This window comes from Carlito syrichta, unplaced genomic scaffold (genome assembly GCF_000164805.1).
Source record: "Carlito syrichta isolate Samal-C Ts95f unplaced genomic scaffold, Tarsius_syrichta-2.0.1 Scaffold126439, whole genome shotgun sequence".
Taxonomy (NCBI): Eukaryota; Metazoa; Chordata; class Mammalia; order Primates; family Tarsiidae; genus Carlito; species Carlito syrichta.
The window spans coordinates 587,371-610,298 of record NW_007070535.1 but is presented as its reverse complement, the minus strand read 5'-3'; the positions used below and the strand labels follow the sequence as shown (position 1 = coordinate 610,298).

The window sequence follows — 22,928 nt, the reverse complement described above, 5'->3', positions numbered from 1 at the left end:
TGTGGAAAGTTCCTTATGTGACCATAGTATACAATCCATACTTAACAGCTGAATATTATTCTGTCTCTTTTTTATGTTATATAAGAGCACTAATAAATACTTCATATACACATCAGAAATGAATATTTAAAATGCTCTAGAGTCTTCTCCAAATGATATTAAGTAAGGGCCCGGAGATATTATGAAGTAAGTAATAGATTTCCAAACAGAAAATCTACCACTTGGTAGATAATGTAAACTTTTACATAGCATGAAACCTGATTGCTACCTTCATAAGCATGTGACTAACTACTGAACCACTGAACAGATACATTTTGACCTCTGCAATCATATTTTTCTTTTAATAAAAAAGGGGAAATTCAATCATAAAAATTTCCATAAAAGTTTTCTTAAATAAGAATACATTTAAGCATATGGATTAAAAAGCTTGAGAGAGAAATTAGAATTTAAATTTTGATAATTAATGATTTTATTTTAAACTCTTTCCAGTTTGATATCTGATTCAAAATCTGTCAGACTTTGTCCAGTGACATATAACAAAATACTGTAAAAGTAAACCTTCAGACAAACACCTGAGAAACATTCTACCGAATTACAGATATTTCAAAGGAAAATTTAGGTCACAAATATTTACTTGCATCACCACAGAGTGCAGATCCTGAGATCTGTGCTATGGGGAAGACACTAGTTGGGCTCCTGAGGTGGCTACAAGCTAAAAATAATCATTAGTACTTGAGGACCAGAATCTTCACAGATTTCCTCATGGGAGACTGTAACAGGGCCATGAAGCAGGTGACGTCCGAGGTGGTGCTATATATCTAGAAGATGCTAGAAGTAAGAACAACAACAAAAAAAACAAACAAAGCCATAAAAAATTAGAGAAAAAAATGACAGTCATGAACAAAAAAATATTGAAAATTGAATCTGAAGAATGTATTTATTACAGCATAAATTTTAAAAATGCTTATGGTTGTCTATGAGTAGGATCAGCCTTTTGCTATTTAAGAGAGAAGGAAAGACAAAGTTTTGAGAATTATAAGTAAGACATCATTTGTTCTGTGTCCTTCTCTTTATGGGATCTACTCAGTCCCTTTAGCTTTTGATGAGCAATTCCTCATCTTCTAATAAACAATTGTCCCCCCTCAAATGCAAGCCATCTGACTGAAGCTGTGCCTCTAACAATCTCAGATTAAAATCTCATTCCAATTATAACAAGTGTATATGGACTTACAGCATAATCTGTCATGGCATTTACTTTTTGTATTTCTTTGAGCCTTATGCACTCATTGTCAGTGATGTGTTTAAGCAAAACCTGAATGACCGTTCTGTCCTGAACACTGTAGCATCGATTCTGATTTTGACTGACAGCAGGCTAGACTGTGAATGCCAAGATGTTGCTCAACTCTATGATTACACATCTTAACTCACTAAGCAATTAATTATTTTTTAAAATGTCTCCAAAATATTAATAGAAAGGTTTCTAGGTAACAGGTAGAAGGGAACACACTGGAATTGCAAGGAAAAAAATATATATGTATGGTCCTTTTATTGAAGGAAGTCACAGACAAACCACAACCAAATACAGTATTGTACACATGCTGCGATGGGAAAAGGACCAGAAGTCGTGGAGATACATGGACAATGTCTACCATACTGGGGAGTCAATGGAGAGTCAATCAACACCGCCTAGATAAGGTAACATCTGAGTTTGTTTGTTTGTTTATTATTTATTTGAGTCGGAGTCTCACTCCGTTACCCAGGCTAGAATGCAGCGGCATGCTCACGACCACTGCAGCCTCAACCTGCTGGGCTCAGGCAATCCTTCTGCCTCAGCCTTAGGTAGCCAGAACTACAGGAGTGTGCTACCATGCCCGGCTAATTTTTTTATTTATTGTAGAGAGGAGGTCTCACCAAGTTGCCCAGGCTGGTCTCAAACCCGCAGGCTCGGGCAATCCTCTCGCCTTGGCCTCCCAAAGTGCTGGGATTGCAGGCTTGAGTCACTGCACTCAGCCCTCGTTCACTTCTGAACTCTAGCACCTAGAACTGTGTGTGCCACGGAGTAGGCTCAACAACAAACGCGAGCAAACCAATGAATGAAAAATGTGTGTAAAGCCCAAGACTGCTCACTAAGGTCCAGGAGGGAAGTGGGTCATGGAGAAGAGCGGCTGACACGCAGGCAATGACAGAATCATAGGGGGATGTGGTCGGCCGGATCCAGATTGTCCAGAAGGCCACGGGGTGTCCATGAAAGATGAGAGAGAAGGGCGTGGCCAAGTCAAGTTTGTGCTTTAGAATAATTGATCCAGCAATGGTAAGAACAGTGAACTGGAAAAAGCCCATGACTAAAGAGAGAAACATTTCTTAGAAATAGCTGTTTTGCAACCTGGATGGAACTAGAGTCTATAATTCTGAGTGATCTCTCACAAAAACAAAGGTCCGAGTATCACATGTTTTCACTCATATAATGGACCTTGAACATCCAATCTAATACTATAAGAAAATGACTGTCAGTAGCGGGAAACTATGGGGCGGGGGGAGATGGGTTTAACAGGCAAATATCTACCTGGGGATGGGGAAGCACTTCTAATCAATAGGGTGCCTGAATGAAACGTATTTGTATACCTAACCCTTAACTGTACCCCACAACATCATAATAAAAAAATATTGATTATTAAAAAAAAAAAAAGAAATAGCTGCTTTGAAATGAGCACCCATACGATCTCACAATCCCCCTTCTGGGAATATAGTCAGAGGAAGTCAAATCACTCTATGAAAAAGATACCTGCACATGCATGTTCATTGCAGCATTGTTCAAAATGGCAAAAAACCAACCATGCTACCCATCAAAATGAAACCAACTGTACTACCCATCAAAAGAGGACTGGATGAAAAAAATGTGGTACCTAGACATGGTGGAATATTATGCAGTCATAGAGAATTACAAAATTATGAACTTTGCGGTAACTTGGATGGTCTAAGAGGCTATAACACTGATTGATCTATCACAGAAACAGAGAACTGAGTACCACATGTTCTCACTCATAAGTGAATCTTGAACAATTATCATAATACTATAAGAAAGGGATTGAGCCGTGCTCGGTGGCTCAGCCTGTAATCCCATGCTTTGGGAGGCTGAAGTGAGTGGATTGCCTGAGCCCGTGGGTTCGAGACCCGCCTGGGCAACTTGGCAAGACCTCATCTCTACAATAAATACGGAAAAAAATTAGCTGGGTTTGGTAGTGTGCACCTCTAGTTCCAGCTACTAGGAAGGCTGAGGCGGAAGGATCACCGGAGCCCAGCAGGTCGAGGCTGCGGTGGCCGGGAGCGGCCACTGCACTCCAGTCTAGGCGACAGAGTGAGACTCCAACTCAAAAAAAAAAAAACAGAGAACCTAAATGAGCAAACAACTATATTTTTCTTTGAGAAGCTCTGATTTACAAATTGCTTTAAGGAGCATGTACTGAGCCTTAACTTTAAGACTGTTATCAATCCACCAACTAATTTATTATGCTTTCCAGTACCTTATTCAATAACCATTTATTCAATACCAGCTTTATATCAGGAATTCTGTTAGGCACTGGAAATAAGATGATAATGAAGATATGGACTCTGATCATAAACTGCTTACACAATTAAGGAAGGCATTAAAAGATAACATCGTAAATGCAATAACAGAGGATGAAACAGGTGCTGCATGAATATAAACCTTCTGAGTCATATGTTTTAAAAATGGATGAATACAAAATATTTGTATTACATGCATTAAAAATATACTAAACTACTACATGTTTAAAGAGTAAAAAAAATCTAGTTAATTACATTAAATACTAATTCTTCCTAGAGAAAGGTAAAATGTTAGTCATATATAAGTATGAGTAATATAAAACAGAGCAATGTATTTTCATTCTTTCATTTTTTTCTTTTCTTTTTTTTTGATTTAGAGCAGACTGTGTGCTAGTTGTGTTGTGCTCACTGGTGACTGTAATTGTGACTCAGAGGAATTCTGAGTTAAGCTGAAAGTAGCCTCATTCATATATCAGTTGAGTTGGGGCAAAAAGAAAGCACACAAAATCCTCATCATTTGGAATTCCTTCACAACTCAGGTCTGATCCAATTCAATCAGCATTCACACACTGTTTGACTTATTTCTTTGAGCAGATTTATCTTTAAGTACTCCAGAGTGAATTGTAGAAATCAGGTCAATTTTCATGGCTTTCTACTGTATTCTCCCAAACTCTGGAGGGATGTGATGCGACATAATTTGCTAAATCCTCTAGGCCTGAAATGTATATAATTAGTCCATATTTAGAAGATGTTAAAAATTGAGCTGAAAAAAAAATTCAAGTAAACAAATTGCCACAATTATTTGGCAGCGGCAAACATTCCAATTTTATATATAAAAGTCTTCATGTAAATATAGGCATAGATGTGGTAATATTTGCCTGTAGGCAATAACAGTTCAATATTAAAATAGACCCAGCATATGCAAATCAGACCAATAGAACTTGACTAAGAGTAAATTTTTAAATTAATGTGGAACATGAAAACGTTAAATTACTTTTAAATGAAACACATTTCCAGGAAAGTCACAAAAACTTTAAGGAGACGCATTAATTAAGATACTGTGTGTGTGTCATTTACTTTTGATTAAATCTAGTACATGTTTAACATTTCATCATAACAGGCAATAAAGGATGAATACAAAATATTTGTATTACATGCATCAAAAATATACTAAACCACTACATGTTTAAAGAGTAAAAAAAATCTGGTTAATTACATTAAATACTAATTCTAGGGAAAGGTAAAATGTTAGTCATACGTAAGTATGAGTAAGATAAAACAGAGCATGGCCTTTACATGGTTCAATGCAGTAGGAAGTGGGGAGAGAATGGAACAAGTGAGACTGATGAGAAACCTTTGGACAGCTTAGAGGTGTTACTGGCGACAGCATCCCAGAAAAGGAAAGAGATAACGGGACTCTGTGGATGGACGGATCCTTTCTTTTCTGGGATTCCAGATGAACTGAGAAAAGTAGAACGTGACAGCAGTAAACATGTTTGCAGAACTATCATGAGGACTTCAGTCAGACAGATTGTTTCCGAGCTTCTGTCTGGCATTCTCCGATTTTCAGATTTTTCTTGTATAAATCCAAAAATTCACCTTCAAGCATTTACAGAAACCACAAATAGGAAAGTCTAGAGAATATTCCTGTCTCTGCCATTGTTAATCACTAACATATATTTTTTTTAATTCTTCTCAATTCCACACTAAAGAACTTGGGAACCAGAAGTAAATCTAAAGACTGTGAAATGATTCCTCTACAATGGGCAAGCATATGAACTCTTTCTATTTCTACCATGGTCTTTATTTTGAAGGCTGTAACCAAACTTTCCATAAAAACATAGAGTTAGTTTTGAAACAAACAAACACAAATCACAAAGTGTGCTTACTTAAGTTTCTTAAAACTCTTAGACATTGATGAGTACACTGACAAATATTTTTCCGTTATTTCTAAAAGCCTATGAAGAAAGTAATAAACTACTCTAAAGGAGAAGGGCCAGACTATAGCATTTGATTGAAGGGTCAGGGCGATGGGACTTTGAGAGCATGGTTCACTGATCTCCATCTGGCTGAGCTAATCTGTACAGTAGACTGTATTCCATTTCCACCTAAGGCCACTTCTCCTCTTTAGATAGGAATGCTGACAAGTGTCTGAGGGAAGTAGATAGAGGAAGCTATATCTTCATCTGAAGAAATATGGGAACCAAAGAATTTGCTTCCTTGGTATTTTTCAAAATCTTTTATTTGCTAAATTAAGAGGTAGGGCAAGGAGAGAAAACTCTCCAGCTTTAGGTTAGAACGTTCCGAGGTAAGCTATGTAAAAAACCTAAATTCAAGCTATGATCAGGAACAAGAAAGGGATTGGCAGTAGTGGGAAACTGCCAGGGGAGGGGAGGTGGAATTGGCAGTTGAGGGAAACTGCCAGGAAAGGGAGGGGCACACCTCATTAAAACAGGAGTACCTGCATAATGAACATTTGTATGCCCAACCCTGAATTGTACCCCACATCTTTAAAACAAACAAACAAAAAAAAGGAACGTCAATGAAGGAAAAAGTTCTAGATAACTACTTTTCTCCAAGGAAAAAGTCATAAACATTTGTCATTTATGTTCTCATGAGACCCATAGTTCCAAAAAGGCATTTTTGTTAAGGACCAAGGCTTAATTTCATCGTTTTTACTATTCCCTCTCTTTGCTTTATCCTTATTTCTTAAAAAAGTAAATCAAACTAGAATGAAATATTAAAATTCAAGCTACATTTCCTGTCTGACACTTTAATCACAGAGACAAGGGGAAACAGACATTTAATTCAGACATAAATATTTTCTTGGTAAGCTCAGGAAAGCTGAAATATGATGCATAACTCTATCTCCTTTGAGATGTCATAGGCCTTAAATGCAAGGGAAGCAAAAATTCCTTAGGAAAGAATAAAAGGCTTTTCAGAAAAATTGGTAAGACAGAGACTATCTCACTTGCCCTTAACTAAAAGAAAACAAAAAGCAAAGCAAGCACCTGATACACAAACAGTAAGATTTGAAAATGTTCTTTTAATCATCAGTGAGATTTGACAATATCTATTCAATACATTATGTCATAGATACAAACAGAACAAAAATTATTAGAGATGCAGGGGATATACAAATACCAGCAAAACTCAGCTTTTGCTCTGCAGGAGCTATTGAGGGAAATTAACATGTCCACATACAGTTAGATGACAATATGAGAAATCCTACACAGAGCTGGAAAGCGATTCCAAAGAAGTTCTGAGGAAATAAGAAATTTCATAGAATATTTTGAGAATGCCAACATTTGCTTTCAAACTTGAAGAGCAATCATGGTGGACAAGAGAATCAGTCTACAAACAAAAAACTGCAACACAAGACATGGGGATATGAAAGAACTGGGTACATGCTGAAAATAACAAAGATGCTTTAGAATGCCAGAAACAGGAGTAATGGAAAATGTTGCAACAGAGGCCAAGTGTCCAGATGTTGAAGCATCTTGTTTAGCAGGCTGTGTATCAGTATTAATAATGTACCACTGAAAAACTTTGGACTGGATTGAAAAAAGGTGGTACAGATACACGATGGAATATTACACAGCCATAAAGAAGGACAAAATTATGAACTCTGCCTCAACTTGAATGGCTTTAGAGTCTGACATACTCAGTGATCTATCACAGAAACAAAGAACAGAGTACCATATGTTCTCACTCACAAGCGGACCTTTAACGATTGTTATAATAATATAAGAAAGGGATTGGCAGTAGTGGGAAACTGCCAGGGGAGTTGGGGGGGATTGGCAGTTGAGAGAAACTGCCAGGGGAGGGAGGGGCACACCTCATCTGCAAGGGTACCTATATAACGAATATTTGTATACCTAGCCCTGAATTGTACCCCACATCTTTTAAATAAAAGCGTTAAAAAAAGAAAAACGTTAAGCAGATGGATGATAAAATGAGGCAGAGAAAGGGCTGTAGAAGGTTATGCTCAGAAATAGAAAAATAAACTGATAACCCATAATGCAATAATCAATAAGAGAGCACATAAGATCTTGAATTAAGGTAGTAGCAGTGGTGCTCCTGGAAATGAAAAAAACATAAAATATTTATTCTGATGCACAGGAAGGTCTTTCAGTGTGTCTCAGATCATACAAAATTGCTGTCCTCATGAAACTTACATTTTAATGGGATAACCATACAGTAACTAAATACCTAATTAAGATGTAAAACTGTAGTAGTCAATGATTAATTTATACCTAATAGAAGCAATGTAATTTAATATTTCATATAAAAGTTGAAAGGTGGAAATGATCGCAAGGCTAGAGGAAGGAAGTGTTTTCAATGGGGAGGTCAGGGAAGCATCTCTGGGGTGGTGACCTCAGAGGAGGCCCTCAGTGATGTGGGATGCTAGCTCTGCAGAGAACTGGGGTGAGACTGTTCCAGGAAGGTAGGGAGGGTGCTGCAAGCACAGAAGCCCTAGGGTGGGAATGACCTTGGTGTGTTTGAGGCTAACTGGGAGTAAGATACAGCAAGGGTACTACACAGGCCAGATTGTATAGGATCTGTGAAACTCGGTCAAGGGTTTGGATAAATTCCAAAGTATGTTGGAAAGTCCTTGCAGGCTTTTAAGTAGGTTAGTAATAGTCATTTAAAAGATCACGGGGCTGTGTGGAGAACAGAGCGCTGTGGCAGCAAGGGAGAAAACCAGAAGCCCAGGAATGAGGCCTCTGCATTTGCGGTCAGCTGAGGAAATGGTGGTGATTCTGCTGACAGGGGTACTAAGAGACAGGATGAGAAGTCGGTAGATTCTGGGTGACAGGAACAACAGGTGCAGGATAGGCTTATGGTGATTTAAACTATGGTGAAAAACATAAAGTTAGAAGGTTTTTCTATGTATTTTCCATGCACAAATATTTTAAACTATCTAATATGGTTATCCAGCTCTGCCATGAGAAAATTATACAAAAAGTATAAATCAGAATGTTATTTCTGGCCAGGCCTGTAATCCCAGCACTTTGGGAGGCTGAGGAGGTGGGACTGCTTGAGCCCAGGAGTTTGAGACCTGCCTAGGCAACATAGCGTGACCTCATTCCTACAATTTTTTTTTTTAAATAGCCAGATGTGGTGGCACATGTCTCTAGTCCCAGCTATCCCAGCTACCTCGAGAGGCTGAGGTAGAAGGATTGCCTGAGCCCAGGAATTCGAGGCCATGGTGAATTGTGATCACACCACTGCACTCCAGCTACCTGGGCAATAGAGGGAGAACCCAATTGGAAAAAAAAAAGTTACTTCCCCAGAGTTTTACTGTATAATCTCCCTGTCCTTGAACTTTCTTCAAATGACACTTTTGCAGTGTATACTTAAATAGTCCACAGACATACATGAGAATGGGAACATTATGTATGTGTGTATATATTATATTACCTAATACAATTGTACTTTTCAGTTCTGTTACTTATAAGTGTGCATATATTATCTCGTACTGCTATATTTTCCAATTCCCCCTGCTTTGAAAGTACAGTTTCCTTTAGAATTCTTGAGTTCCAAAAGCAAGACTCACTTCAACTGCAAACATATGCCAAAAAAGGAAGACACAAGCCCCAAACAAGAAGGCCTACAAACTGCTTCCCAATAGGAAGTAGGAAGAGCTTTCTAGCTCCAACGTGGTCTGTCTGTATTAGGAAAAGCTCTTTTTTATTGTGTTGGCTCTTTGTCTTCTGGGGTTTTGGGTTTTATTTCTGTTTTTGTTTTTGAGTTTGAGTCTCTGTCGCCCAAGTTGGGAGAACAGTGGCACAATCATGGCTACTACAGCCTCGGCCTGCTGGGTTCAGGTGATCCTTCCGCCTCAGCCTCCCCGTTAGCTGGGACTACAGGCATAGCCACCATGCCAGGCTAATTTTCTGATTTATTGTAGAGACAAGGTCTTGCCATGTCGTCCAGCTTGTTTGGAACTCTTGCTCAGGCAATTCTCTCTCCTTGGCCTCTCAAAGCACTGGATTTCAGGTGTGAGCTACTGTAATAATGCTCTTTATTCAGGATTGATTACTACTGGATCTTTCCTAGAGCTCTGAAAACAATGTTTTTTTAAAAAATAACTTGATTTGATCATAGAGATGTGGAGTACAAGTCAGGATTAGGTACATAAGTAGCCTACGTGCAGGTGAAGTTTGGGCCTCCAACTGGTCCTCCCTTCTCCTGGCTCAGGACCAGGCACCTTTGTGTGGTTACGTGCTCTCCTACCCTCTCCCTCCCCTGGCAGCTTCCCTCCACTGCCCATCTCTCCCTTGGGCTCTTGTGATTCATGTTCGGATCCCACTCGTGAGTGAGAACAGGCAGGATTCAGTTCTTTGTTTCTGTGATAGATCACTCAGTATGATGGTCTCAAACACCATCCAATTTACTGTGAAGTTCATGATTTTGTCCTTCTTTATGGCAGCCTAATACTCCATCGTGTATATGTACCACATTTTCTGTATCCAGTCCACTTTCGATGGGCAGTAGGGTTGGTTGTTCAAAGGACACGAATACACACTTCTCAAAAGAAGATATATGAGCAGCCAACAGACACATGGAAAAATTCTCAGCCTCACTAATCACTGGAGAAATACAAATCAAAACCACACTGGGTTACCACTTAACTCCAATAAGGATGGCTATCATCCATAAATCAAAAAACAACAGATGCTGGTACAGGTGCAGAGAAAAGGGAACACTTCTGCACTGAAGGTGGGAGTGCAAACTAGTGCAACCTCTAGGGAAAGCAGTGTGGTGATTTCTGAAAGAACTAGAAATTGACCTTCCACACGATCCAGCAATCCCCCTTCTAGGAATATACCTGGAGGAACATAAATTGTTCTGTAAAAAAGACACCTGCACACAATGGTTTTAAATGATTGAAGCTTTGGCAGCCCCCTCACTAAAGTATTTGCTTTAGTGATTTCTAAATTTTTCTTTCAGAGAATACAATTGTTTCAGAACCAAATCGCCTTTTGTAGTAATTCCTGAGCACATGGTACAGCTAGAGTCCTTGACTTTCATCTTTAAAAGTGCAGGGATTGGTGAGAAGAGAAAAAGAGTTTAAAAAATACAAAATGAGCCAGGCTCGGTGGCTCAGCCTGTAATCCTGCGCCTTGGGAGGCTGAGGTGAGTGGATTGCCTGAGCCCACGGGTTCGAGACCCGCCTGGCCAACTTGGCGAGACCTCATCTCTACAATAAATCAAAAAATTAACCAGTGTTGTAGCGCGTGCCTGTAATTCCGGCTACTCGGAAGGCTGAGGTGGAAGGATCGCCGGAGCCCAGCAGGTCGAGGCGGTGGTGGCCGGGGGCGGCCACTGCACTCCAGTCTGGGTGACAGAGTGAGACTCCAACTCAAAAAACAAAAACAAAAACAAAATGAATAGGTTTAAGTAAACTACTGTACTTCTTAGGGAAAAAGATTTGACAGAGAAACAGAAGGAATCAGCCTCCAAATGCAGCCATGCTGGGTTTTTGTTGGTTGCTTCATCTTCTCACGCAGACGGAAGCATCACATTGTCTTCTAGGCCATTTTCTTCATTTTGAAATGCTCTATGATGTCAGAAGAGCTCGATTAAATTGCTACCTTCTCTCAAAAGAAAAAGGAGTTTCAACTCTCAAGGGAAAATCAGTGGTCACATACTGCAATGCAGTATTTTCCCCAAAATCCAAGTGTTCTGCAGTCACAGGAAACTGAAACGCTATTACAGAATTAAGTAGCGGAGAAGTTGATTTTGTAAAATACTTAGCTTATAGAATGGCTTTTATACAGCACTACAATACACAATCCCATTTATATAAAATAATCAGCTGTAAATAGAAATGTTTATTACTTTCAAGTAAACAGTACTGGTGAAACAAATGCAAACATGATGCAGGAGTTCTACATGATTATTTGTGAGTTAATAAAAACATCAATTCTTCAGACATTTCTGTACAAGCACCAACTCTGGTTTTTTTCCTCAAAATTCTACCTTTACTATTTATTTTTGCCTAAAAGGGCACACATCTTTCTTCAGTACAAAATGTGCTTTTATCTGACCATCCATCCCAATTCATATCTTTTAATAATGAATTTTAGAAAGTGACCAGAGGACTAATATTTATTTTGTCTCACAATGAAGTTTTCTACGTTTATTCATCAACTGATACCTTTAATAAGAAGTTATTTAACAAAACCAAGATCAGTAGGCACTATGCTTTTTAAATAATTATCATTCTGGAAACAAGGATCATTTCTGTAAGAGTTTTAAAAAATATCTTATTTGTGTTTTACTGTAAGAATTAACTTCAATAAACTATATATCTAATAATTTACTATTTCAACATAATATGATATGATTCACAATTTTATATCTGTGATATAATTAGCATCTGTTTTTGTCATGGTTTGAGCTTTTTGATCCCAATGTTCAAATATATTAATTTGCAGACAGATTTCCCCTGGGTATAACAGAGATTGCTAGCAGTTTACTAAACTTTTCCCTCCTTTTTTCTGAGTACATAGCTAGAGTACATTTCCTAACCACCCTTGCAATTAGGTGTGTCCATATGACTGAGTTTGTACCAAATGAAAGGAGGGACCCTGAGAAACTCAGAATAAACTTAGTTGACATTTTGCCTCAGCATAGCCATTTCTGCTCAGATGACACACTTTGAATCTAGCACAGGTTAGACATAGATAGATACACTTCCAATAGGCAGGTTTTAGGAAGTCGTTTGGACATGTTACTGTAGGCCAACCTGGCAGACTATCCCACCCTCTCTGCAAGTCTCACCAATAACGAATTAAGCATCAATTATGATACATTTTTGTAGTTCATTCTTTATTCTCCTTGACTTATTTTCTGTAATAATGTTCTTAGTCCAAGCGGAGCATAATGCCTCCTTCTACATATCTTTCTAATGTGTCTGTGTCACTACTTCTCTCCACTAATGTGAATGTTCCCCAGTGTTCTTTGCTGTTTCTGGCATCATCCCTTCTCCATGGCCCATCACTCTAAACACTTCATATACTGGATATGTACAAGAAGCATTTAGACCACAATTCCAGTCCTCACCATGTCCTTAGCTCCAAATTTCTCTTCCACTCAATTTCTGGTCACCATCAAATGTTGAAGATGTAAACACATGTCAGTGACATAAGCCTCTAATTTTCTTCAGCTTCCGAAGCTGCTGACTCATTCACTCTGCCTGTCTTTGCCGGTGTCACCAAGCTTCCTAATTCAAATCTAATCAACCATTACCCTACCTAGAATGGGGGTGGGGGTTCAGTAAGCAACTGAAACCCCACCATCTCATGAATAAAGGGCAAGCTCCTAGGTGAGGTTTGGTACCTCCTTCACTCCCTCATTTCTTTTTTTTAATCAATATTTTTTATTTGATATTGTGGGGTACAGTTAAGGGTTAGGTATACAAATATGTTTCATTCAGGCACCCTGTTGATAAGAGGTGTTTCCCCATCCTCAGACAGATGTTTGCTACCATTAATCGCATCTCCCTCCCCCCCCGATAGTTTCCCACTACTGTCAGTCATTTTCTTATAGTATTACATTGGATGTTCAAGGTTCATTATATGAGTGAGAACATGTGATACTCGGATCTTTGTTTCTGTGAGAGGTCACTCAGTATTATAGACTCTAGTTCCATCCAGGTTGCTGCAAAATTCATGATTTTGTTCTTTTTTATGGCTGTGTAGTATTCCATCGTGTATATGTACCACATTTTTTTAATCCAGTCCTCTTTTGATGGGCAGCATGGTTGCTTCCAGTTTCTTGCTATTGTGAACAATGCTGCGATAAACATACGTGTGCAGGTATCTTTTTTATAGAGTGATTTGAGTTCTTTAGGATATATTCCCTCATTTCAATCTACCCCCCCTGACTCAACTCATTCTCCTGCCTGACACAACCCAGTTAAAATGGACCTACTGTTTCTTTTGACCCATGTTGAGGTTTCCCACTTTTACCCAGTTTCTTATTAGGATTTCCCATGCTTTATAGAACGGAGACTTGAGCAAGATAGGAATTAAACTATTTCTAAATGAGCAAATAAAAAGCACTCTGTCTGCTTCATTTTATGTTCTTTTCTCTTTTGCGAAAAGATGACTGTCTTAAAAATAAGTTTATAGATTTGTTTATATAGTTCAGTGCAAATTAGGCAGGTACTATACTGAGGTTAGATAGTGATCACTGGGAAAAAATGGTTTCTTGTTCACTGTTTTTGGTTTTTTGGGGAGGTGGTGGGGGTTGGGGACAGTGGTAGACGGCTGGCGACCAAAAGAGGGCAAGTTACACACAGCACTGCTTGGAAAACAGTCATTCACCTCCTCAGGGAACAACCAGGTCCACACTACAGTTGCTAAAGTGTCTGCTTGCAAAGTTCCTTATATCAGTCTCTATCCCAAATTAAAACTGATCTTAATTACCATAGGACTGAGGCTTTAAAGTCTCCTGTTCCCAAGCCCCCACCTCCCCCCCAAAAAACAGTGAACAAGAAACCATTTTTTCCCAATGGTCACTATCCAACCTCAGCATAATACCTTTCTAATTCACACTGAAATATATACACAAATATATAAACTTCTTTTTAAATGCGGTCATCAGAACTATTTGCATAGAAACGAAGAGTTGGTTTAAGGTGTGCATGAGAAAATACACACATATCTGCATACCTCTTGCCAAGTCCACAACTTTTCATGCTGCATCAAAGAGACAGAAGGCCAGATGGATGCATTTTATAGCCTTGTTGTCTACTGTATCCCCCACTGTCTAGTGGATAAAGGGCAAGCTCCTGGGTTGGGTTTTTGCAGCTCCTTCACTCTCTTATTTCCATGTACCCCTTCTGATTCAATTCATTCTCCCACCTTACATAATCCAATAACATAAACAAGTAGTTTTATTTTTATAGCAAAATGTGGCAGCAAGCAGAAGACTAAATGCTCAGTTTGCACCAGAAGCACTTCCTCAAACTACTCATTCTATCTTCAGATCTGTCTATGATGATTATGTTGATTGCCACCTATTCATTCTCCTTCTCTCTCTCCCTCTTTCGCTTACAATTCCCTATAATCTTGAAATATGCAACTTTCTGTCCCAAATGGCAAGGAGAATTTGAACAATACTTTCAAATGCTTATAGAAGTCCTCAAACAGGCCAGGTGTGGTGGTTTACATCTGTAATCCCAGCATTTTGGGAGACTGAGGCAAGAAGGTGGCTTGAAACCAGTTCTAGGATAGTGTGGGCAACAGAGACTCCATCTCTACAAAACAAATTTTAAAATTATCCAGGCAAAGTGGTACCCACCTGTAGTCCTAGCTATTTGGGAGCTTGAGGCTGGAGGAACGCTTGAGTCCAGGAGTTTGAAGCTGCAGTGAGTTATGATCACATCACTGTACTCCAGCCTAGGCAACAGAGTGGGAGTGTCTGTCTCTTTAAAAAAAAGGAGTGTGGAGCCGGGCTCGGTGGCTCAGCCTGTAATCCCCCGCCTTTGGGAGGCTGAGGTGAGTGGATTGCCTGAGCCTGCGGGTTCAAGACTCGCCTGGGCAGCGAGACCTCATCTCTACAATAAATCAAAAAATTAGCCGGGCGTGGTAGCATGTGCCTGTAATTCCGGCTACTCGAAAGGCTAATGTGGAAGGATTGCCAGAGCCCAGTAGGTCGAGGCTGCGGTGGCCAGGAGCGGCCACTGCACTCCAGTCTGGTCGACAGTGTGAGACTCCAACTCAAAAAAAAAAAAAAGGAGTGTGGGAAGAGTGAAGGGAGGGCTCATGAGCATCATTTTTTTTTTTCCTTTTTCCATTTTCCATTGGGTCAAACTGTTAAAAGACAGGGCTTAACACCAGCACCTTCCTGAGAACTAGAGACTTTTGCAGCAGGTGGTGCCCACCTCTGCCTCCAGAATTCCAGCCCAAACAATCTGCCCAGAATTGCCGAGAAATCAGGAGAATGTGCTGATGACTCAGTCTGTTACGTAGGAGGACTGCTATTGTTATTCCAACTCCTGCCAGGGTATGTGGGCAATCCTCCCTCTTTCTGTCTCCAGTTAACCATAAGAGATCACTCTTCGAAACCTCCCTCCTGGAATAATAGGATCCTGGTCAATAAAAGTCAAAATAGCTTGGTGTCTGGGTATGACTGCCAGCTGATAGTACAGAGTAGGATAGACTTCATAAAGGGAGCAACTGATTTCCTAATTTGCCAATATAATTTATTTTTAGATTGCTTAATCTGCCTTTAAAATTATTCACACAGAGCCATGAAATGGAGCTAAGTTAGGTAGTAATCAGTGCAAGTGATGGTACTTATTTTCAGAGAGAGTGGTGAAATACCACTTTTCCTAAAGTGTTGGGGTATTGTAGTTCTACTGTTTATCTTTCTCTTACCAAATGTTCTCAACAATATAAATACTCATCAAGTGCAACCCCTAAGAATACTGCAAAAATAAAACAAAAAAGAACCAACCCATTTTATAAAAAATTGTCTTGAATAAATGTCACCCATTCATGAATGATAAAAAGATATAAACCTATTCTGAAGATATAAGTAAAATCTAAGCAGTGCTGGATGTGGCAAATCTTATTATGATTTAATTAGAAGACTTCAAGGAATAATACATATTTTCTGCTCTTCAAATGGTTTTCTCATGTTCGTCCAGCTATTTTGTCTCTAATTTGTCTACGCGAGTTTTTCTTTTCTTTTGGAACTACAAATTAAGATTTGAAATTGTCAACAAAATAAAGTTTTCTTAGAATGCTGTAACATCATGCGTCCAACATATGAAAGTGCTTTAGAACTGCAGAGGTGATGGGCTCTATAAGACAAACCAAATAAATCCTGAGAAGGGTAACACCATCACTGATGTGCATTAAGGACACTGTGTACACAGTAACCCTCAAATATCTACTCATCCCTTCAATAAGTGAGAATCCACCAAGACAGGTGGCAGGCAGATCCAAATGCTGGTGACAGAGCTCTGAACATCACAAAGTCTCTGCGCATCATGAGAAAAGATGATGTCGAGATGATGTCAGGGAGGGAGAGGGTGCCCACTTAGCATGTTGTGGGCCAGCAGTAGATTTTCTGAACAGAAGAGTCAGATTAACTGATAAAGAATTTTTAAAACGATCACTCTGACTTCTATGTGAATAGCAGAATAAAGAAGAGGGAGATTGATCGCAGGAGGCTACTGTAGTAGTAAAACTGAGATACTATGGATTTGCATAATGTATGTAGAGACGATGGGACTTGATGAGATTCTGCACATGCATGAGCTGAGCTTGTGCTGTAATGACCTAGGAGGTGGTTAAATGTGCCCCTGACAGGTAGTGAAGGCTGGAAACAAACCGATTTTCAGAGCTGTTAACCACTGCATTGTAATAAATAAAGGGAGGTTTTGTGCAAAAGAAAGGAAAAATTGCTGTTCTATATGAATTAGCAAGACTTAAATTCAGACATATATCAACGTTTACTTTTAGAAGGACATGTATTCGGCTGGACATGTTCAATTCTAAATTCACAGAATGCAGGCCTTAGTAATAGCAGCACACAGTTGCAAAGGCCTTTGTCATTTACAAAGCATTCTCACTCTCATAAGTCCATTCAGTTTAATCTAATTGGCACAGTTGGGTGCTTTTAAAGGTTACTGCTTGGAAAACAATGTTAAGATAACTTAGCAAAATAAAAATATCTAAATGGTCACATCTGTAGTATCAGAAAACGTATCTTTGTGTGTTTTTAATAGCCTGTTTTCTCATCTTAGGTAGATGTGTCTTCTGTGTTTTCCCAACATCAGTCCTCAACTCACATAAAAGGATCCCAATAAATATTAGTGGAATGAATAAAATCTATCCAACAGATTAGGTTTTTCTAATTTATTTTCTAATAGGCAGAATAGCTTTGGAGTCTGGCAGAGATAAGTTTGAATCCATGCTCTGTAATCACTATATGATCTCTAGTAAGTCATCCAATGTATTTGGGACTTCTTTTCTTTTCTTTTTTTGAGTTGGAGTCTCACTCTGTCACCCAGACTGGAGTGCAGTGGCCGCTCCCGGCCACCGCAGCCTCGACCTGCTGGGCTCTGGCGATCCTTCCGCTTCAGCCTTCCAAGTAGCTGGAACTACAGGCGCGCGCTAACATGCCCGGCTAATTTTTGATTTATTGTAGAGATGAGGTCTCGCCAAGTTGCCCAGGCGGGTCTCGAACGCGCGGCCTCAGGCAATCCACTCACCTCAGCCTCCAAAAGCGGGATTACAGGCTGAGCCACTGAGCCGGCTAGGGCTTATTTTCCTCATATGCAAAATGGTAACGCACTTCTGACCAAAGACATTTATGCAAAGTCTCATATTTACTCATATTTGCCCAGAAAGGTTAGTTTCCTCTTCTCCCTCATTTAACTTTGACCAAATAGTAATTTACTCTCTAAAAAATAAAACTGGAAAGAGTCTATGTCTACCAATCTTACAATTGTAGGTTGACATTTCTCTTGCCTTAAACAAATTCTAGAATTAATTAAAGTTTTAGAAAAAACTGAAAAAAAATCTTTTCTAATTTTCTCCATGATTTTCTAGGAGAGTATGAGCAATTAACATGGGCCACTCAAAAGTATTTTACTTTTAAATATCTTGAATTTCAAAAGTAGTAATTTATACTATGTTTGGGAATAGTTAGCATTTTGTCTATGGGGAGATAAAATGGATTTTAATTATTATGTTATCGCGAAATTGTGAAAATCATGTGTCCCATTAGATTAGTAAGATCTTTACAAGCTAATTGGAAAAAAAAAAAAACATATGCAGAATTAGAATGACATTATATATTAAAAACTTTGGATTCCTCGTACACAAATCCCAAATAGGGTTTGCAAGCCACACAAACCATTTTAGCATGAACTCTTTAAAATGTTGAATTTTATTTAGAAAGAATGATTAATAATACTAAGTGTCAGAAGATTAAAACACTAAAATGAGTCAATTTTATGTTAGAATGTGCAACCAGATCTCCATGTATCCATATGAATAAATCTCCACATAGAACACTGGGTAAAGGCAAGCCACAAAAGAAAATCCATAATATGATGCTACTTATGTAAACTTTTACAATGGAAATAATTGCAGAACATTGTTTCACACACATGTCACAGAAGCCATAGAACACACATAGAAAGGTTATATCATTTTTAGAATTGTGATACCTTTTAGAAAGAAAGTGAAAAGGTTGCAGGAAGCGTTTTTATCCTTTCTGTGATGGTATATTTCTTTACAAAAAAAATTTAATGTAACTGAATGACAGCATTTGTTTAACCTGCGTGGTGAATACCTGGATATTTACTATAATTTTTTATGTTACTTGAAACATTTTGTAAATTTTCTTGCTTAAAAATAAAATAATACAGAAATAATAAAAGCAAAAAAGTGAATGCTGCTGTGGCCATTTTAAGATTGCATATTCAGTACTTCCAATAAAAACAAATGAAATTAAAATGCATTTCTCAGAATTTCCTAGCATAAGAAATCATTCATTTATAACCCTTTGATAATTTTATCCTTCTTTCATCATAGGAATGTGTTTGAAAAAGATATAAAATAAAGGAAAACACTGTTGATGCAGGTAGCTGAGATAAAGTGTATATATTCCTTTATTTACTTATGCAACACTTGTTTAAGTAACATGTGCAAACATAAAAGAAAAGTTTACCTGCTTATACATTTACTGCTCTTTCAGTAGATGCACTGTATTTTTTTCACCCAATAATTCAGAAGCAGCCTACTCAAAATGTTAGAAAGTCTGATCACCAGATATTTTAGGATGAAACCACTCTCCCAATAACAGCTGAGGCTAGTATTCTTTCCAGTGCCTGCTCCTAGACTCATGTATAGAACCTTGGGTGAACCCCTCCATCCACCTGGCTTTACTCTCTGCCTCTTGCTCCTAATCAGTTAAATGGAGATGAACCCTGTACTACCCTCATGGAGATGTTATAAGGAATGAATGAATTAATTTATGTAAATTAGGTCATGCAAGAATTGCTGAGGAAGTATTATTGGTAATGTTACCACAGCAGGAGAGAAAGGTTTAGTTCAAACCTGACTTCATTCTCTTAATCAACCCCAATACTATGAAGTGCTATTTTAATAATGCTATATCTATCAGCTGTAGAATTAATAAGCGTATTTTCTCCATTACCAAAATAAATTGTTACTTATTTAAATATTTAATAAAAAAGCATGGTAAGCAAAGAGTTATTTTTCACAATTTTGAGTAATTCTTTCATAGCAGAGAGAGTAGGAACTTACCTACTCAAGGAAGTGGTAAAATAATAAAGTTCGTTGTGTTGTGTTCTCAAAAGGATGACAATATTTTCTGGCTTCTTTCTGTGAACAACAACAAAAAAAATAGCAAATTAATAATTTAATCTCTGTTTCTTGTGCATAAATCACTCCATGTAGCTCAGGACAAAATTCAACGTTTAACTGTCTCTTTTTCACACTGGGTAACTATGAGTCTACAGCATGGACGTCATGACGGTTCACTATATTCCACATACACTGAGCATTTACAACTGGCTGGGTGCTACCGCAGATGGAATAGAGCAGAGATATGCCAACTGTTGTAAGCTTTTTCTTACTTTTTAATTCACTCCAATGAAGCTACATAAGCATCATATCCAAGGCAAAATGAATGTTTAAATTGTCTTCAGCTAATAAATAGCAGGCAATCATACTCTCTTCCAAGAAAATACATTTGTCCCGGCAAATTGTTAATTACACCCAGTAATCTTTAAAGGACTGGGCCTCTAGCCCAGTCTGCATTGATTCTTTCCAGCACAGGATGAAGAAGAATTTTTTAACAACTAATTAAGTTTAGTGCTCTATAGAGAAAATTTATTTTGACATTCAGAATATTAAAAGTCACTCTGGATTAGTAGTTCTGCTTAGAAATTCCACCTAGGACAACACAGAATATTTCTTACTGAAGTGGTTCCTAGAAATAAAAAGAATTACTAAAGGCACTAGGCTTGCTTTCTACCTCATAAGCCTGATTCAGTTGTCATCATCCTCATCTGTAGGGAAGACTTCAAAGAATGCACAGCACATAAGGGACTGTAGAGCTGAGGGCCGTTTTGAAGTCCAGCTGTCTTACACTGGGGTCTCTAAGTCTACCTATCTTCACATGTTTTGCTAGGGTCAGCACGATTTTACCCCTGGTAGAGGGGACCTCTTCATAGCTGCAAAGAAGATGTTGCATTACAGACTCAGTTCTCCTCTGTAAACCTTGAAAGTGTAATGTATATATGAATACGGGCAGACAGGAGTTTGATTCCAAAGCAACAAATACTGACTGGGCCAGGTCCTGTACGAAGGGTTTTTACATGGATTAGCTCATTTAATCTGTGAGCATTTACATATAATGCATAGCAGCAAACAAGAATATTAATGAATAATAAAGTTAGAAAGGCTTAACATTTCAATAAGTGTAAAGAAAAATTTGCAGGCAAAAAGAAGCAAAATAAAATTTTCCATTTCCTGTAACAATGTGATTAACTGTTTTAGAAAGAACAGTTTGACCAAATCTTTGCACACAGTTTTTTCTTCTTTTGGTTCAGCTTAGTGGTTCTCAGATTTGGAATACATATAACATTAACATACAGAATTGTTTATACAGTCAGTTAAGACTATTTAAGGTTTTTTTAAGAAGGGTTTTGGTTATAAGCAAATTAAATTTTCTAAGGATGATTTTAGAACAAAATTAAAATGGTAGACCAGCTCTGGATCCTGTCCAGATAGAGTCTTTGAGTATTTAACAAATGAATTTGAATAAAATACTATGCTTTATTTTCTCATGAAATTTTATGTTTTTCTGACATCCTTATAGGTGCATATTTTTTGTGCCTCACCTTCATGGTTTTTAAATAACCATACATGCATGCAAGTGTGCAAGTACACATTATATATGTATGTGAGTCTTCTAACCTAGCAAAAATAAGGAAAAAAAGAAATTCCAGAGAATAAGAATCAGCAAACTATGGTCCATGGGCCAAATCTACTCTGCTGCTGCCTGTTTTTCTAAATACTGTTATTGGCCCATGGCCACACCCACTCACTTCCGCATTGTCTCTGGCTGCCTTTATGCTGTAACGAATAGTTGTGACAGAGATTGTACAGCCTGCAAAGCTCAGAACATTTACTATCTTGTCCTCTACAGAAAAAGTGTGTTAACATATCTGATACCAGAGTATGCTCATCATTTGATAAATATTAAAAACGGTACTAAAAAAAAAATCTCCTGTCTTATTTTTAGCCTTTCCGGATATTAACTCAGTACTTACATATGAATGAAAGTGAAATTCCAGCCCTAAACACTTAAAAGTTAATTTCATCCCAAAAGAATTGGGAAATTATTGGCCCAAGGATGAGATGATTATTAAAAAAAATTCAGGGTTCCCTGTACCTACTGTCATCAAATGAATGCCCCACTTACCCATAATCTTGACTTTTGTGGGATTTTGTTTGTGGCAAAAATGAAAATGACTGTTTTTTCCTAGCCTTTTTTATGAGAAAGAGATAAGTACCATCTGGAATTTATTTTTTAAAAGCAACTTATGGCCTATTCCACAAGGCACATAAAAATTGAATAGACATTTTAAATTGGCACAGGGTAGTTAGATGTAATGATACGTATTCCGTATGGAAACAGATGAATGAATGTCCATATCAAAAGAATTAAATTACTTTAACACAATTTTTGTTTTACTGTTATCGACACAGTTTGAGTATTAGGTATATTATACAGAGTGTCTGCAACATGCCTAAAATAATATTAGCAAACTTTTAGACAGCATGTATTGTGTATCAGACAATGGTGTGAGCACTTTATGTATATAAGTCATTAATTCCTCACTATCACCCTCTAACTATTATCCCCATTTTACAGAAGAAAACAGTTCAGGAGAGTTTAAGTGTCCTGTCTAGTATCACACAGCTAGAAAGTGGCCAAACTTTTTTTTGTTTTTTGAGTTGGAGTCCCACTCTGTCACCCAGACTGGAGCGCAGTGGCCGCTCCCGGCCACCACAGCCTCGACCTGCTGGGCTCCGGCCATCCTTCCGCCTCAGCATTCCAAGGAGCTGGATCTACAGGCGTGCGCTACCACACCCGGCTAATTTTTTGATGTACTGTAGAGATGAGGTCTCACCAAGTTGCCCAGGCAGGTCTCAAACCCACGGGCTCAGGCAATCCACTCACCTCAGCCTCCCAAAGCGCGGGATTACAGCCTGAGCCACCGAGCCCGGCCGAAAGACAATTTCAAGCATAATGGCTTGTGACTCCTTGGAGAAGCAATAGCGTACTGATGG

The 22,928-nt window shown here is 38.3% G+C and overlaps 1 protein-coding gene across 4 annotated transcripts in view; it reads right to left on the bottom strand.

Moving 5' to 3' along the window:
* MAP2 (microtubule associated protein 2) overlaps nucleotides 1–22,928 on the bottom strand; it is a 162,999-nt gene that overhangs the window by 90,617 nt on the left and 49,454 nt on the right. For 3 of the 4 annotated variants that reach the window (XM_021707813.1, XM_021707814.1, XM_021707816.1), the window contains exon 2: nucleotides 19,876–19,945. In XM_021707813.1, coding sequence (XP_021563488.1) covers nucleotides 19,876–19,945 — 70 coding nt within the window. Of the gene's footprint in view, nucleotides 1–19,875; nucleotides 19,950–22,928 lie in introns of all 4 variants that reach the window. The other variant, XM_021707815.1, reaches the window with a different exon arrangement.